The 18015-nt window shown below is 55.9% G+C and overlaps 1 protein-coding gene across 28 annotated transcripts in view; it reads left to right on the top strand.

The window, feature by feature from the left end:
• NRXN2 (neurexin 2) overlaps positions 1 to 18015 on the top strand; it is a 116412-nt gene that overhangs the window by 82828 nt on the left and 15569 nt on the right. For 21 of the 28 annotated variants that reach the window (XM_030811076.1, XM_030811088.1, XM_030811080.1 and 18 more), the window contains 4 exons: positions 4246 to 4427; positions 9175 to 9346; positions 13166 to 13255; positions 16637 to 16962. In XM_030811076.1, the coding sequence (XP_030666936.1) occupies positions 4246 to 4427; positions 9175 to 9346; positions 13166 to 13255; positions 16637 to 16962 (770 nt within the window). The remainder of the gene's footprint in view (positions 1 to 4245; positions 4428 to 9174; positions 9347 to 13165; positions 13256 to 16636; positions 16963 to 18015) is intronic. The other 7 variants (XM_030811090.1, XM_030811102.1, XM_030811095.1 and 4 more) reach the window with 1 other exon arrangement.

Raw genomic sequence — 18015 nt, 5'->3', positions numbered from 1 at the left:
CCTGCCATCCCCCCCAACCCCTCTTGTTACATAATGTCCTTACCTGCCAGACACCCATTGCCACTCCTGTACCTGATGTCTGTCTGGGGCATGGGAGGACTGGCACACCTGGGTCCTAAAAATGAGCTGAGCCCAGGGGTGACACTCTCCTGGTCCTGGATCCCCAATTCTGGTTTCAGAGTCCTTGAGGTTCCTCCCACCCCACCGTGTTCATTTCTGGTACTCTCGGGCCAGGAATGGAGTGGTCAATCCCTGCTAAGTTCTGAGTCGGTAGCTTCCATGGGTTCCAGGTTTATCACTCCAGCTTATTAAGGGGGCTAGCATTTATTTTGATTTTGAACAGGGTGTGTTAACTTGGATTTCTGACTGGATGGTTTATGGCCAAGCAGGAGGTTAGGAATTGAAAGGCTGTGTTCTGGGATCCTAGATCGAGAGACAGCTGAGCACAGGGATCTGGACCAGCAGAGATCTCCCCATCTGGGATGTAAAGGTTCATGTACAAAGCACTGGTTTGGGCTGTGAGCACTAGGGCCATGGCTTTTCTGGGTTGTGCAGGATGTTTTATCCTCTCACAAGTCTAGATCTTCCACAAGATTTTCTTTCGTGGCTTCAGATGCTGCAGGCACACAGGCAGGCAGAGGTTCTGCACATGTAGTTTTAACCACAGGGGCATCACTGCATGGGTGGTTTTCTACATGGATGATTATGTTTCTTGGGTCTGGATTAGCTAACCATTATTAATGGTTGGTTGGTTTTTTTCTAGAATGCAGGTGTGTAGGGGACTGCATGGAATATTCTTGAACATTTAGAATATTTCACTGGATCCGTGAATTTCTGGGTCTAGGAGGTATTGAGGAGACTATATTGGACGTGGGCAGAAGGTGCCAAACCTGGGCCTATGGCATCTTGTGTTTGGCCAGAGGCTCTCTTGCCTTAGGCTTCAGGTGTGTAGTTCTCTCTGAAATGTTATGCACAATTCAGCTCACTGGTGGTTTCCTAGGGAGGTCAAAAACAATTGGTCTACACCACCCTTGGGCAACATTTTTGGGCCTTGGCTTAGGCCCCTCTTGCCTTTCAAACCCTTTCTGGAGCCTATCAGGTTCTAGATGTGGTGCCCTATTTTGGGCTCCGTGTCTCCTAGAAGACAGCTGTGCCTTCCCTGGGGGAGTCCGTGGGCAGGGCCGAGGACAGCTTGCCGGAGTGAGAGGCTGAAGGCGCCTCCGGAGCGCGGCCGGGGAGGCGCCTGGCGGAAGCCACGCCTCCCAGCCCCGCGGTCTCCCGAACCCCAGCCTTCTGCGCTCCGGAGGCAGCCGTGGTGCTGGGGAGAGAAATGTCTCCCCAGGGTAATTACTGCCGCCCCAGTCCAATAAACCATTCATCCTTCACCTCTTCTGCCCAAGAGGTGTCTCTCCGCCCCGTCCACCCACAGTGTAATAAACGCCCTTAGGCTTTAACAGTCCCGCCCAGCGTAATATACTGGCTGCAGTGTGAGAACAGCTGGGTGATAAATCCCAGGGGAGGTCTGTGCTTGGGCAGCCTGTGCGCCGCGGGCCTCGGGGGCGGGGACGCGTGCGCCCTGTCCCACGCTTGGCCAGCCTCTGTCCTGGGGCCGCCTTCCCTGGTCTGTCTTTGTGCCTTCACCGCCATGTTTCCCGGCTGCTTTGCCTCCTGTCGGGGGTCTGCCTCTCCACGCTGGGTCTTTGTGTGCAGCTGGGTGCGTCGCCGCCTGTGTGTAGGTGTGGGGCCTGGGGCTTGGGCGCTGGGCACCGCCTCTGATCCCTCCTGCCTCACTGCCTGCCCAGTGGGGCCTTTGGCCGGCTTTTTCCTCCCGCCCTCTCTGGGCACAGACAGGGCTCTGTCCATGGTGATGTGCTTGCTGTCTGGGATCTGGGGTGGGAAGTGAAGAGAAAGGGCCTCTTTTCTCCTAGACCTGGGGGATTTGGAGGCAGCCTGCAGGTAGACTTGGTTTCCTTCCCTGGTCTGAGGGACCAAGAAACCCAATAAAGCCTTCTCTGAATGGGAGGCCCTGGAGCCCAGGGGTGAAGAGGCTGCAGCCTCTGATCAGGAAGGTGAGGGTAGGAATGTGTGTGGAGGAAGGTCAGCATCTCTGCTCCCCTGGCCCGCCCCACCCCCGAAATTCAGATGTGCAGCTTGTGTGGAGGGGGGAGGAGGACCCTGGGTATTACAGTTGTCATGGAAACAGCCGATTTTCCGGAGTGCTGCAGTGCTGGGAGTGGAGAGACTGTTACCGGCTGAGGCCTACTGGGCTCCCTGCCTCCAGGCCCTGCCTTTCCAGGCAGGTGACCACATGGGGTGGGGGTGGGGCTCACTGCATACCCCACTGTCAGCCAACTCTCCACCCTCGACTTGGGGCCCCATCCTGAGGGTTCAGTGCTCACCACTGTGCTCCAGGGCCCTCAGGTAGAAAGGACACCTGGGTCTGGGGAGAGCAGAGCTAAGCCCCCTCTGTCTGCTGGGGGTGGTTTCTTGGCCACAGGCAGAGGTGAGATGTCACTTCTTAGACATCCAGGTTGTTCTTTCCCTCCTGCCCTTCCTCCCAGGGTCACCTCTCACTCTGGGGAGATGGAAGGTGTTGATGGTGGGTGCTCTGGGGAACAGCAAGGGGACCCATGGCTCCTGCTTCCCCCAACCCCCTGCTGGCCTCACTACCTCTTTGGGAACCAGGCAACAATCTTCCCTTCTCTCCTCAGCACCTCCCTGGGCCTGCAGACAGTGGCTCCCCTCAAAGCACTCAGGCAGCCCTTCCCCTTTGGGGTCCTAGGAGCTCCCTGGGATAGAGCCTCCTCACCCCTGATTCCCCCAACTACAAGAGGGTTCAAGTCCCTGAGGCAAGAGACCCCAAGGTACCTGAGGGAACCTGGCCTAATGTTACCAACTGGGCCACCTCCTTGGCTGCTGGCAAGGCCTGCTCCTTAGAAGTGCTGCAGGCCCTCCTGCCCCCCACCACAGGCTCCTAGTTCCTGACTCCAGAGTTCTCCCACCCCTAGACTGACATTTTCTCCCTGTCTAAGCTTTTGCCCTTAGGCCTCATCTGTTTCTCTCCTTCTTAAGTCCTCCCTTGAACACCTCTCCTCACAAGAAGTGCTTTGTGAGGAGTCGGTAGTGGCTAATTATTTAATTAAGCATTTTATGAATCTCATCTGCTCCATTTATGTTCTAAAGAATGCAAGATTGTTCTCTTCCCTTCCCTTCTCTGCAGGCCATGGAGTACTAGTCCTCCAGGCCTCCCAGACAAGGCTCCTTTCCGGGAAACTGGGTGACCAGCCCCCCACCCCCACCCCCAGAGAGCTCAGTCAGCCGCAGGAGGGAACATGGCGACTAATGGGGTTTATTTTGGGGCTGAGATCGTTAGGGACCTCACACCCGCCCCCAGCAGCCGGCTGGCGAAGAAGAGAAGGAGAAGGGGAGAGAGGGTTGGATAGGGGAGGGCTGGGAGAGGGAGCCTTCATCTCCGGCTCCCACTCTCCTGTTTCTCTCACTTACACCCCTCTCTGTCCTTCTCTGTCCATCTGTCTCTCTGCCTCCTTCCTCCTCTAGCTGTCAATCTCCCCTCTCCCCCCTCCCCCATCCCCACCCCATGGCTGTCTCTTCCTTTCTGGGCAGGGCTCCAGGACCTTTCTGCTTTGGGACCCAGGCAGCCCCCTGGGTGAGGGCGGAAGCAGGGAGTCCTGGGCAAGCCAGGAGAAGGGTGGGAATGGGGGATGTTGGAGGGCGCCAGCTCTGGCCGTGAGTCAGAGCTGCACACAGCTCTGCTCATCTTCCTGCCATCACCTGGGGTTCCTTGGTACCTGCTCAGCTCTGGCCCCAAAGAAGCACACACCTTGGATCTGTTACCTCTGCCAGGCGTGGGAGAAGTGGAGCTACTCAGGACTGGGCCCCCTGGGTCCTTCCTGCCCACAGCACTCTTGTCTTCTCAGTCCCCTTGCAGCTTCTCTCTGGGCTCTCTCTCTGTGTCACTCTATTACCTCTCTGTTTTGCTGTAATTAAAGCTAGCATTCTTGATGAGGCAGCTACATCTGTCTGTGTGTGTGCACAGGCTCTCACCCAGGCACCCGCCTGCCAACTGCTCCCTGAGGTGGCAGGGCCGGTTGGTGCTGTGGGTATCACAGCTGAAGTCCCACATCTAGACCTGGGGTTCCATCCCTCTGGTCACAACCCTGAGGACCTGCTGACCTCGTCCTCCTGATGTCATTTCTTCTTGTCTCCCTTTCCTTCTCTCTGCAGCCGGGACCACATACATCTTTGGGAAGGGGGGAGCACTCATCACCTACACGTGGCCCCCCAATGACAGGCCCAGCACGAGGATGGATCGCCTGGCCGTGGGCTTCAGCACCCACCAGCGGAGCGCTGTGCTGGTGCGGGTGGACAGCGCCTCCGGCCTTGGAGACTACCTGCAGCTGCACATCGTAAGGACCCTGGGCCCCAACCCTTCAACCTCAAGCTTCCTGCTCCCAAATCAGTTCAGCCCCTCATTGCCATGGGATCAACACCTCAAGTCTTCCCTCATGGGGAACCCTCAGAACCTCTGTTCCCTCATCGCTGGAGCTTCCTGCTAAGAAGTTCTGCTTCTGAGACCCTTCCCTCTCTCAGTTATTCACCAAGACTCCCAGATCCACCCTTCCATCTGATTCGAATTTCTCCAGCTCCCCACTCCCCGAGACCACCTGTGTTTTCTGACCTTCCTAAAAGTAGTCAAGGGCCTCTTTGGGACTTCCAGGCCATTCTCCTGTAGCCTTTGGAGGTGTCCCACATTTGTGACTTCCCCTGGGCTGTTGCCTGCTCTCTCCTAGACCAGCTAGGCCAGCCCACCGTGTCCTGCACCTATTCCTGCCCCTCCTTCATACTTACCTGCCCCAGGCCAACCCACCCTTGCAGCTTCATCTTGCCTCTGGATTCTGCCCCTGCCTCTATGCTGCCCTTGACTTCTGCTTCCGTGACCTTTGCCCTCCCAGCAGCCCCCTTACCCTGTCTCCTTTACTGCCTCTCTAGCCAGGTTCACTCCTCACTGACCTCTTGGCCCAGCCCCACATCCTCACCCTGACCTCGGCTCCCACCTGGCTCTGCCTTTCTCTGCTCAGCTCCACAGGGAGAGGCCCTAGCCCCTCCCTGTGCCTGCTACCCGCCTTGACCTTGGTTCCTTCCCAGGGTCTCCCTCTGGGCCTCCTACCATATCTGCAGCTCCTTGACTCACCATTTGGAGTCCTGTCGACCTCTAGTCTGCAAGTGGCCCCTTTTCTTTCCCTGCCCTTTCCTCCATCTCTGGCTCTGCCCTACACCCTTCCCTATGACCGCTGGTATTGCTCCATTTCATTTCTGGTCTCAACCTCTCCCCTGACCCCTCCCCACAGTCCTCAATCCCGAGCCTCTGCCCTCAGTCTTCATCTGTACATTTCTGGCCCCTAACAGCCACCTTGTTTCCCTGCCTGTATTTCACATGCTCACCCTGGCCAGGACCCCTGTGCTGTGGGGATCAGGCAGGCTGGCCAGGCTCTGTGGGCTGGAAAGCTCTGGGTGAGGGGCCCCTGGCTTTCAGGAGGGCATAGTTAGTTGGAAGGGGAGAGAGGAAGCCAGGGGAGAGGCTTGTTTGGGCTCTGATCTCTCCCCATCTGCTTGGGAACGCAGCCACTGGCCTTCATTACACAATAGCTTTTAAGCATCCCAGGTCTGCACCCCAACCCACCCCACCCCACCCCAACACCAGGGTGTGAGGGAAGGAGCATGAGGGGAGACTTCCTGTGGGCAGAGCAGAGCTGGGGTGGAAGTGGCTGCAGATGAGGAAGGGGTGCAGAAGGAGGACTAGCAAGCAGGACAGCAGTCAGGCCCAAGAGGAGGCCTGGAAGTTCTGTACCTGTGTCAACGGGACAGGCAGTTATCTAGAACTTCGAGAGGCAGCCAGCAAGTGAGAGACAGTGTGGCTGTAGACGACAGTGTGGGACTGGATGCACGGTGATGTGTGTCAGGAGAGACAGCTGTGACAGTGGGGGATGAAGACAGAGACTGGGTCTCATGATTTCTGATGGAGTTTATCTATAGATGTGTATTTCCCCATAGAGTGGTGTTTGCAGTTGTTTCAGTTGCCTTTCTGGGTGGCGGGTGTGACTGGGTTTCCCTGTGTCCTCTGTGAGTGAGGGCTGCTCCTTCTCTCTCTTCTCCCTCATGCGAAGCTCTGCATGGCTTGCAGTAGATGGTCTGGGTTTGAATCCCAACTTTGCCACTTCCTTGCTGTCTTTGTGCAAGTCACCGCAGCTGTCTGAGCCTCAGTTCGCCCATCTATGGAGTGGCATAGGAAGAGGACAGAGGGATGTTGGGAGGTTGAAGGAGATCACTTATGTGAAGCACGTAGGGAGCATGCTGTGTTAGCTAGTGTCCCGACCATCTCTGATCAGCTACCTGGGCAGGACTGTGTGCCTCTGTGCCTGTTAGGTTAGGGCGTAGGGCTCCCCCAGTATGGAGGAGAAAGGGTAGGGGGATCAGGATGCGAGGAGAAGGGATTTCCTCCTTTTCCCTCCCAACAGTTGTGAACAGGCCTTAATGGTGCAAGGCTATGGAGGAACAAGTACTGGTGCCAGGTACGGCAGAGGGCAGGGAAGACGGGGGTCTGCCCGAGGGTGGAGAGGCCTGGCAAGGGTGGGGGTCCATGAGAGGAGCCAGCCATGAGGTGGGAGTTGGGCACCAGATGGGCTGAGGCCCCCTGGGGGCAGCCCCCAAACCCCTTCCTCCCCTGGTGACACATCAGCTCCCACCACAGCGTCAGTAGCAGCTCTCAGAGAGTGGGGAGGCGGCAGCAAAATAAGAGAAAAGCAATTTGACGTTTCTAATAAAGCGTCGCTCCACTTTGCCAAATTAATTTTGACTCCCATAATTATTTGCTGTAGGAGCGGCTGCGTTCTCCCCACCGCCGCCTAATGAGGTAATTGGGGAATTAGGAATTAATGACTTTAACAGAACTGACAACTGACTTCACACTGGGAGAGGCTCTGGGGAGCTGCCTCTCCCCCGGAGTGCAGGGCCCTGAGCTTGACTGCCTCATAGGAAACCCAGGTGTCCTGCCTCCCAGCTCCCCGGCCGGCACTCTGCCAGCCTGGCTCTCAGACTGCATGTGCTCCTTGACCACCATCACTGCCTGGGCTGAGCCTGTGGGGAGAAATCCTCAGAGGAATCCAGGGAGCTGATACTATTCTGGGTGATATTATTACTAACAATAGTACCGAGGAGGATCGACTGTTCCCTTCCCGTGTGTGGGGAGCAGATGATCAGCCCGTCTCCCTGGGGATCTGGGGATGTTGTCAGTCTGTGGGTGGTGAATAGGTGGGGCTTGCTAATACTCTTTGTTAGGCAAGCCCAGCCTCAGTTTCCCTGCTTTACTGTATCTGAGGAGAGAGGCTGCATGCATGACTGTGTACATGCATGTGTGTGTTAGCGTGCATGCATGCATATATGTATGTGGTTTTCCCAGGTTCTGAGAAGGAGACAACTGGACCCCACAAGTGGGAAGGGATAGGATATGGGTCTCCTGAGCCACAGCTGCAAACCTTGTCCCCCAACTCTCTCTGACAAACCCTAACCCTTGCCCCATCTGTGAGCCACCCCTGCCAACACCCCCAGTGCCACCAAGCCTCTCGGCTCTGCTAGATGCAGGAAGGAGGTGGCAGCTGAAGGCTCCACATGCCCAGGTCAGACTGGGGCAGTCTTTCAAGAAGACCCCAGGAGTGTAGTGTGTTTCTATGATGGGCTGGGTGCCTGAGAGTGTGTGAGCCAGGGGGTCTGAGTGAACCTGTGTGAGTGTCTGTTCCGTGTGGGAGGAGGGCTGAGACGCGTTCAGGAGTGCTGCTGGGAGGTGCAGGGAAATGAAACAGGGGCTCAGGCTTAGTGCCTAGTGGGCCTTCATTGGCTTGGTTAGATGCCTTTGGTCTTGAAGGTAGGTTGGCCTCAGCAGCCTCTTGGATCATCCCACACCCCCACCTCTTTGAGTCAGGGTCTTCCTAGACTGGTGGGCAAAGGGAGAGAACACTGGCTTTGAAGTCAGACTAGCTGGGGTTCAAATCTGGGTCTTCCTTCTCATGAGCTGCAAGATTTTGAGATGTTATTTAACTATGCTGAGCCTCAGTCTCTTTCTTGATGAAATGGGGAGCTATGAGCTTCTTCAGCGGGTTGGTGTAGGGAAGAGAGCATGCGTGTACAGTACCCACACAGGGCCTGGCATGATTTAGGGTTTGGTGAAGCCCTCCCTCCCACTCTAGCACGACAGGCAGAACTCTTCCTGGGCTGATCCTGGGTTGCCTCTGCAGAGTGTCCCATGGGCCTGGGTCCCAGAGATTGCTTAGGCTCTTTGCTCCCCTTCTCCAGGCCTCCGTCCCTGTCTGTCCTCTGCCTGTCCTTCCCCAGCCCCTAGCTCCACCCCCTACCCCAACACCCCCCATGATCCCCCTTCTTGGTCAGTCTAGCATAGTTTGACCCTCAACTCTTCTGGTGTCCATCCCACCATACACACAGTCCACACCCCCAACCTCCACCCCCATGGCTGCAGAGGGGCCACCCCCACACTCAGAGCCTGACCTACTTTGGGCCTGAGAGGCTGCCAAGAGAGGCATGCTAATGCCCTGGTGTGGGTGGGAGCCCCCTGGGGGCCTGCTTGGTGCAGAGCATAAGGGGGAGGAGAGGCTGGAGACTGGGGACTGGGGAGGGGTTGGGGGTCAGACCTTCCTCTGGCAGAGGCCGGCTTCTGTGGACTTCTCTGCTGATCTTGCCTTAGAGAGGCCGCTGTCCTCCATGCCCTGAGCTGGTCCCCAGCTTGGCCTGATCACCCCTGTCTGGGCCCAGTGGCCCTTGCACAGAGTAGGTGCTCTATGAATGTTTGTGAATATCCAGGACAAACCAAAAGGCAAGAGACAGGTGTGGTTAGTGGAATGCGCTCTGGGCCCAGGCTCTGCACCCCATGGTGCCTGCCCCCACCTCCGGCCTCAGGTTACTCCCTTGCATGTGGGGAAGGGGAGCGAGCCTGCCGACCTCCTCCAGCAGTTGAGACCTGGGAAAGGTGCCTTGTAAAGCTGCAAAGTGCTGCGGAGGTGGGCTAGTGGTGGTCACAGGAGTAGCCACTAGAAGGGATGAATCGTTGCTCCCTCTGGTCGCTGACCTCCACCTCCCTGTCCCCAGGACCAAGGCACCGTGGGGGTGATCTTTAACGTGGGCACGGACGACATTACCATCGACGAGCCCAACGCCATCGTAAGCGACGGCAAATACCACGTGGTGCGCTTCACTCGAAGCGGCGGCAACGCCACCCTGCAGGTGGACAGCTGGCCGGTCAACGAGCGGTACCCGGCAGGTAGGCGGCGCGGGCCGGCGGAGGAGGCGCGGTGGCGGGGCGGGGCGGGGCGGGTGGCGGCCTCTGATAGGAGTGCGGCCGCACCGGGGCGGGGCTACTGGAGAGACGACGCTTGCGAGGCGGGACTAGGGCAGGGGCGTGGCTAGGAAAAGTCGAGATTTGTTAGACGGGCGGGGGGGGGGGGCGCCAAGACCGTGGTGGTGCGAATGCGCCCCCTATGGGGGAGGGGGCGGGGCTGAGCTGGGAAGGCTGCAAGGCCGGGGTCCAGTTTGGGGGTTGGGGGGAGAAGAGGAGGGAGGGTAGAGGTGAGGAGAATCTGATGCGATTGAGGAAAGGTTGAGTTCAGAAATGAGGGAGACAGATGCAGAAACAGGAGAGAAAATCCAGAAGTAACATAAAACGTGTCTTGGCAAGGAGACAGAGCTGTTACCAAGGGCAGAGCCAAGGAAAGAACCAAGGTCCTTATAAAGAGCAAGTCAGAGATCCATATTAGGAGATCTAACGAAGGAAGAGGAGTAGCCACGGAGACTCAAAGAAAAGGACCCCCAGTGTCCAAGGCGGTGAGGGACATGGTGAAAGGGAGGAAGAGACAAGTGACAACAAAAATGAAACACAGGGTCACGTGCATTCAATAACCTTTGTTGACAACCTACTTAGACATCAGGGCTTGTGCTAGGTCCTGGGCACTCAGTCCCTGCTTGCAGGGAGCCTTGAGAACGCAAACAGACCAAGTTCAACAGGGTGACAGCTGTGGCGGCCAAGGACAAACCAAGGTCTGAGGAGCACAGGAGAGGGACGGAGATGAGGACGTGGAAGAAATGAGAAGGTAGAGACTCTGAAAGATATTGAGGGAGGCAGAGACAGAGCCTTAGAATGAGAGGAAACCGGAGGGGAAGCAATGGAAAGATACGGAAATAGTACTGAACTATATGCAAAGATGAGGAGAGATGCGGAGAGGTAGATGGAGATTCTGACATGCAGGCCCAGGGAGAGAAGAGGTGGACAGAGCCTTGGGAGGGAACGGAGGAGAGCCCCAGCATGGGAGATAAAGAGGGAAGGGAAACAGAAATGCTGCAGGGAGAACTGCAGAAACACAGAGATGGTGAGATACAGTCTGAGCGACATTGCAGTCACACACAGGGCCTGACTGAGAAGCAGAGTGAGCATCTGCAACCTCCATCACTCTCTCAGGCAGAGAGATAGCCAGGCTGAGGCAGAGAAGCTGCCCCATGCTGACTGCAAGGGGCAGGGGCAAAAGGCCAATGTGTAAACCTTCATGGGCTCACCTATGCTGGAGTAAAGATGCTAGTACAGGCTTATGACACCAATTATGCAGGCTTGTACCCAGACATTTCTGGAAAGTCCCTGGAGATAAAGAGGCCTGCATGGCCCCTAATACATACAGAGGTTGATGTACACACAGGTCAACCTTGGACATATGGACAACTGCAGACATTCATATGGTCAGACAGACACATGAAAAAACAGCTCTGCAGAGGGATGCCAGCCTACATCAAGTCCTTGGGTACATGTAGGGACACTCAACACACACCAACCCTCCTACACTAAATTCCACCTATCCCCCGCGCCCCCCAACAAGCCAACACTGACAGCTCTGGCTGTGTAGGCATGATTTCTGTGGGCAGCAGACTTCTCTCATTCTCCGATGCACACACACTAGGGCAACCTTTGTAGCGGTGATGACATTGGCCTGTGCTGGACAGGGCTGGGCTTGGAAGCCTGAAGGCCTCACCATGTCAAGCCAGGACTTGGATCTAGAGCTTCTCCCCGTGGGGCCCAGCAGGCCAGCAGTCAGGGTGGAAGAATTATTCCTGCTCCCCTCTCGTCAGGGACCCCTGACTAGGGGTGAGGAAAGGCTGCTGGGTGCCCCCTGCCTGTAAAGGGGAGTAACATGAGGGTCTGGTGGTTGCCTGTGTATACTGAGGGCAGATCCTGAGCAATACCAGCAGGTCAGATCAGCAGTATGCATGGGCCCAGAGAGGGGGGAACCCTCTGACTCTTTGGGAGCACAGAGACACAGCCCATGGATTCTGAGTCAGAAGAACCTGGGTTTTAATCCTGGATCTCCCACTGACAAGCGTGTAACCTTGGACAAGTCATCTACCCTCTCTGAATCTCAGTTTCCACTTCTGAAAGGCGATGATACCTACCTCATAGCAATACTGTGAGAATGTCATTAAACACTAGAATGGCATGGCATAGCAAAGGTGCTCAATAAATAGGACTTTTATTAGAATTTTTATATACTCAGCCTCTTTCCAGGCAGATGTACATTTTTCTCTTCCTCTTGGAGACACACACACAGGATTGAATGATCTGTTTTTCATTTAAACACAAATATCCTGAATCTATAGGGAAAGCAGAATCTCCTTGCCTCATAAGCACCCAAGGAGGCACCATCCATACCCACATGAACACATCGTGTGTACCTTCATGGGAGGTGTACATAGGCAAGCCCAGGCCCGGGTCTCTGGGCAGGTGAGCACAGCTGTGCAGTGAGAGATGAGAGGAAAAGCCTCCTGGCGCCACTAGCATGCACTGAATAGTATGTCAGTGGCTTAAATGGGAGGAGTGGCCAGATTCTCAAAGGAAATCAGTTCTCTTTCCACTGTTGCAGACCAGGATCACCCACAGCTCACAGAGGTGCACAGATCCTCTCAGGCGCACTGACAAACCTCTTTCCACATAGGCGTGTGCATACACACACACATTCACACACATTCCCTTTCCCAGTCTCCAGGGGCTGGAGATTGGTGAGTGGAGAGAGGAACAGTTGGGTATCTAGATGGGCAGCCAAGATTGGAGAAGAGATGGGGGCTGGAACTGGGGGGAGGAGCCTGGAGAAGAAAGGCTGAGGGCCTGGCAGGATGAGCAAGATGAGGTCCTGAGACAGCAAGGAGAGGAAACTGGGCTCTGAGTAGAAAATGGTCAAGGTGCATTCGGGATAGAGGAGGGTGCAGAGGAGGGCGGGGGGTGTCTGCAGGGAAGGAGAAGGGGGCTGAAGAGGACGTGAGAAGGGGAAGGGGGCTGCTGGATGATGATCCAGCTCCCACACCAGGCGCCACACCTGTAGTGGCTGCCCAGTAGAAAGAGAGCCTTGACCAGGGTGAGGAGGCCTTGCAAAGGGAGTGCAGTGGTGGGGTTGGGAGCGGGAGGGGCTTAAGGGAGAAGGTGGTGGTGGGGTCAGGGGTGTGGTATGAGGTGGAAATTGAGGGGAAGCTGGGAGTGGAGCACGAAGGCAAAGGGAGTTGAGGTGGCCTGGAGAAGTGGTTTAAATCTCACTGTTCAATGTGCGTGCTGGGTGGCCCCCTAAATGCCGCATAAACCCCGCTTAACCCATCCCTCCCACTTCTAAACTGCCCTCTAAACGCAGAAACCAGCTGGGCCACTGATGCCTCCCGCCCCCAACTTAAACCTGCTAAATGCCCCTCCCCTGCCCGCCCCCCCACTTTGGGATGGGGAAGGAAGGGGGCCACAGCAGCTTAACCACAGATAAACCTGTTTAACCTCTGACCTTTGACCTTCCAGCTCCCTTTCTTTTGTGTCCCTTTCCGTTTCTTCTTTTCTCATCTCTTTTGCTTTGGGTTGCTCCTGCCCCCAGGGTAAGGCTGGCTCTGAACCGGAGCCTAGGGAGGGGGTCAAGGGAAAAGAGGGGCCCAGTGTTTCTTTTCCTCCCTTCCCCTCTTTCTGTGGATGTTGCTGCTTACTCTGAGTCTCCTGAGGATTGCATAATTACTTTTCTAACTCCTTTGGACTTCGCCGCCTGAGAAACCTACTGTCTTTCTAAACTTTTCCAAGGAAACTTTGATAACGAGCGCCTGGCGATTGCTAGACAGAGAATCCCCTACCGGCTTGGTCGAGTAGTAGATGAGTGGCTGCTCGACAAAGGTAATTAACCAGAATTAATTAATTAATTAATTAACTTTAAAAACACTATCTTAAAGGTGCAGAGCTCTCTCTTTCCCCCTCCGTGCCTTCACCAACGCCCACCCCCAAGTGAAGGGACAATTGGCCAGCCAGAATGCTCCCTTCCCCTTTGGAGTCAAGGGTCTGTCTGTGCATTTCAGAGTGGTGGTTTTTGGGGTAGGAGTGGGGTTTTTTCTTAGAAGTAGGGGGAGTCTTGTTCTCTTTCTAAACCTGGGATCAACTAGGGTAATCCACAAGATCCCTATCATGGGAGCTCCCCACTGTGAGCCCGGCAGTAAATCACAAGCAGGCTGGGAATGCAGGTTGGAGGTAGGTTCCCTCTGCTCAGAATCATCTCAGAGGCTTGGTAAAGGGCCAGCTGAGGGCCACAGAGCATGCAGAGGCAGGAAGCCTTTGGGAAGCAGGAAGGCTGACCTGAGGACAGTTAGGAAGGCTTCACCAGAGCCATGTGAGGAGAAGAGAGAAGAGTGGGGGCCTCAGATCCTACTGGAAAGACCCCCAAAGAGTGCTGTGGGGCTGCTATCTCTGGAACAAGCCCAGCTTAGTCCAGAAGGCCTCTGAGAAGTTGAGGAGAGACTAAGGGAGGTGGGGCAGGAGGTGGTGGGCCCATAGGGATTTCTACTCCTGCTTGGCTGATGAGGAAGACCGAGCAAGCCCCTTGTGAGGCCCCAGTGTGGTGAGGTGTTGCTGGGTGTGAGAAAGAAGGCTTCTTGTCACCAAGGGAAGTTGGGGACCAAGGGCAAATCCATCCCATTCCCTTTGGGGGGGGCGAGCTCTGTACCTCTAAGGCTAAACTCTAGGGGGGAAGTAGAACTGTTAAACCTCCACTTAACCAGCTGATAACTGTGCTTTTAAATGTCCACTGGGGCCTTCCCCAACTAAAACCCCCAAATGTAACTTTCAGCCCCCCATGCCTGTGGGGCCTAAACCTGCTGATAACCAGATGTGATAAACCCATAACAGGACAAAAAGTTAAAGGGACTGTAACAGACATCGCTAAAACCTACAGCCCCCAGCCACACTGGGCTGCTCTCTCCAGCGGGGTGAACTTTAACCCTTTGAGGAGTTCATGGCGGATGGGGCCAGGGGCCACAGGGACCAAGTTTGCTAACACTGTGGCTTCCTCTCCATTACCCACCTCCCTCTTCCAGAATCAGAGAGGCCAAGGGAGCAGCCTGGGCTGAGGCTGGGACAACTTGTGACCCCAAGAGCAGGGAGAGCTGGACAGACCCTGTTGGGGGATGGGGGAGGAATTGTGGTTTAGATGAAGGAGAGACAGGGCCCTCCTTCCCTTTCTCCTCAGATCTGACTTTCCTCTTCTAGAAAATAACCGATTGGACTAGACAGGTAGTGCCTGAAGTGTGAAAGAAGGAACTCACTTTTTGTGGCCTTAGTCAAGTACTTCCCCTTTCTGAGGCTCAGCTCTCTCCTGATGGGTCAGTGATAGTTACTCAGCCCACCTCACAGGCATGTTGTGAGGGTGAGAGGAAAGAAACAGCAAGAAAGTATCCCAGACAAGTTCTGGGGATGCTTGGAGGGAATATTTTATTGTTAGCACCTGACATATGGTAGGTGCTCAATAAATATTTATTGGATGAATCCATTTTCCAGTTCCAAAGCATGTCCTGTGAAACAGTCCCATGAGATGCTTCACAATAGAGAGATTCGTGGTAGAACGAGTTTGGGAAGTGCTGAATCCTGTTTCTTCCTCTTGGAGATGCATGTGTGCATTAGTTTAATAAAGGCTCTGAGAAGCCCTTGGAGAAAGAAACCTGTTCGATTGTGAAATGTTTGCTTCCCCAACTCATTTGACCACTGTGATCCTTCTGTCCTTTGTTTTCCTCATGATTCTTATGTCTGGGAAAAAACTTTGATGCAGAGGTCTTCCTGGGCCTCTCTGGGTCTGGTATTCCAGGACGTGTACCAGAGCTGCTACCACTGGTCCTCTGCCTCTTGGGCTCTTGGCCATTAGTAATGGGCGTTGCTGGTCCAGGGGCTATCTTTGCCTGAGTGGGCAGTGGGAGGGTGCTGGAGGAGGAAGGAAGGCTGAGTAGGGGGCTGGGAAGACACCCCAGTGGCCATCATTGGCTAGAGGCTGGACGGATGTTTGGATGTCCCAGAGGCCTGGGTGTCCCAGAGAACCTGTGTTTCCAAAGAGGTTGTGGGCTTCACAAGTTGGACTGTCCTCAGCCCAGGTTTTGGGGGCAAGGCTTACGGGCACCTAACTCTAAACCAGATCTTTAACGAGGCACTAACCAGAGGCTAACAAGGGCTAAGCCAGGTCTAAAACCCCCAGTGCCAGCAGCTGAAAGTTCCGGGGGAGACGGGGCAATGTGGTAGGCCCTCTGCCCACCCCCTCCCCCCAAAAAAAATAAGCAGCACCAAAACCAAAGTTAAATCTAAACTTAAACATAATAAACGTCTTTTCTAAAAACCAAACCAAAACAACAAACTCAGAGGGTTAAACCGACCCCCAGATCCACTAAAAACAAACAGAACAGCCCAACCCCACCCAGCTGGGAATTCCGAGGTGTCATACTGCTGAGTGTGGGGTGAGATTGGAGCTGGAGCGGGTTTTATTGGCTGTCAGTGAGCGAAGCAAGGTCCCTTTAACATTTTCCACTTCTGTGCTTGCATGTCCAGATGGGGAGGAAGGGCTCGGCTTAACAGGGCCTGGTCCCAGGCACTTCTGGGCCTTGGCAGTCTGGGAGAAGAGAGGGGATCCTGGCCAGGGGTCAGAAGGCCTGGTCATAGGTGGGAGGTCAGCCTGGGCAGGTTGCTGCTTCCACACACCATCAGACTGTCTCACCTCCTTCTCTGCTCTCACACGCACCGACTCCACCTTGGCCTGGCAGTACCTCCTCTGTCTCTGCCTCTTTGTCTCCTCTATCTGCCTCTTCCAGGGGCTCCATGGCTTCAGGGCTCGGGGCTGGACACTGGGGCAGGATGTTTGGGGAAGCAGAGGGAGAAGATGGGGATGGCCTGAGGGAAGAGGATGAAGAGGGGAGATGGCCTTGGAGCTGGAGAGGAGAGGGAATGGGGAAGGTGGGAAGGCTTGCACATGGTGGGGAGGAGGGGCTGGGCTCCCCTTCCCCAGCCCGTGTGTGCCCTAGGTGCCCTCCCCTTCTGGGGTCCCCACCTGGCTGGGCTAGGGGCTGTGGCTGACAAGGACTTTCCCTTTGGTTGTCTGCCCCTTCCTCATTTCTCCCCGTCCCCTCCTCCCTTACTGGCTTCTTCCTCCATTCCTCTTTCCTCTCCTTGGCTTCCTTCTCTTCCTCCTTCCCTTCCTGTTCTCCCCTCACTGCCTGCCCCTTCTCTGTCACCCCCTTCCACTCCCCCAAGGCCGCCAGTTGACCATCTTCAACAGCCAGGCTGCCATCAAGATCGGGGGCCGGGATCAGGGCCGCCCCTTCCAGGGCCAGGTGTCCGGCCTCTACTACAATGGGCTCAAGGTGCTGGCGCTGGCCGCCGAGAGCGACCCCAATGTGCGGACCGAGGGTCACCTGCGTCTGGTGGGGGAGGGGCCGTCCGTGCTGCTCAGTGCGGAGACCACGGCCACCACCCTGCTGGCTGACATGGCCACCACCATCATGGAGACTACCACCACCATGGCCACTACCACCACGCGCCGGGGCCGCTCCCCCACACTGAGGGACAGCACCACCCAGGTGAGGCTCCACTCTGGCTGGTGGGTTAGGGCAGGGATAGGTGGGGATGGGGTTGATATCTGCATAGCCACAGTAGTGGTGCCTAGAGTGAGGGTCCATGGAGTCTGTTGGGATCCTGAAGGCTGCTGTCTCTGACCTTGTTGCCATGGCGATGGGCAAGGTCACCTTTCAAGAAGTGGCCTTCACCCTAATGACCAGGATCTTGTGATGTGGGGGTGACCACTGTTTCCAGAGGGACCATTCCCAGAATTGGGGAGGAGTTTGATGGCCCAGTTATACGAGAGAAGACCACCCTACCCTACGAGAGATGAAGTCTGGACTTGGGGTGAGAGTGGGATGGCTCCTTCTGCTTCCCCAGTGAAGGCCATGCCTAGCGTTCTGTGTGGGCAGAGAGTGGGAGATGGATGGTACCAGGCTGGCCCTGCTGTGGGCAGGGGTGACAGTATGGGAGGGCTGGATGCAGTCACCTGGCATGGGCAGCCCCTCTCCAGAGGCTGGTGGAAGCTAGGAGGAGCCTCTCCTTGTTTTCTGGGATCCCTGCAGTGGGAAAGCCCTGGCTGCAAGTCCATTGCTTTCACAAGCCCTCTCCATGTGACTATGAGCAGGCACCACAACTCAGGCAGCTTCAGTGTCCTCTCCGTCTGTGCGTCTGAGGGGGTCTCAGTGCAGACAGTTCCCTGGTGCTCACCCCACCTGCTGATCTGGATGGCCCCAGCTAGCCTAGTCCCAGGCTTCCTGCAGCACAGACTGGTAGGGAGGAGGGGCCTTGAAGCACATGGAGCCCACCCCACCTGCTCAGGTGTTTCCTGGGTCAGGTCAAGCCCTAATGATAGGGCAGGACTAGAGGGGCCTGCACCTGGGGAATGGGGCTCTGCTGCAGCAGGACAGGCCTGTGTGACTTCCTGAGGCAGCCCAGGCTGGGCTGTTTTCTAGTTGTTGCCTCCAGTGCTTGCTCTGACTGTTAGCATAGGGAGGGCTCACACCTGGCATGAAGGCCTTTTTTGGCCACCCCTTCTCTCCCCATCGCCCTGTCTGGCAGCCTATGGCTGTTAG

This window comes from Nomascus leucogenys, chromosome 4 (assembly GCF_006542625.1).
Source record: "Nomascus leucogenys isolate Asia chromosome 4, Asia_NLE_v1, whole genome shotgun sequence".
Taxonomy (NCBI): Eukaryota; Metazoa; Chordata; class Mammalia; order Primates; family Hylobatidae; genus Nomascus; species Nomascus leucogenys.
This window is presented reverse-complemented; position numbering and strand designations above follow the sequence as displayed.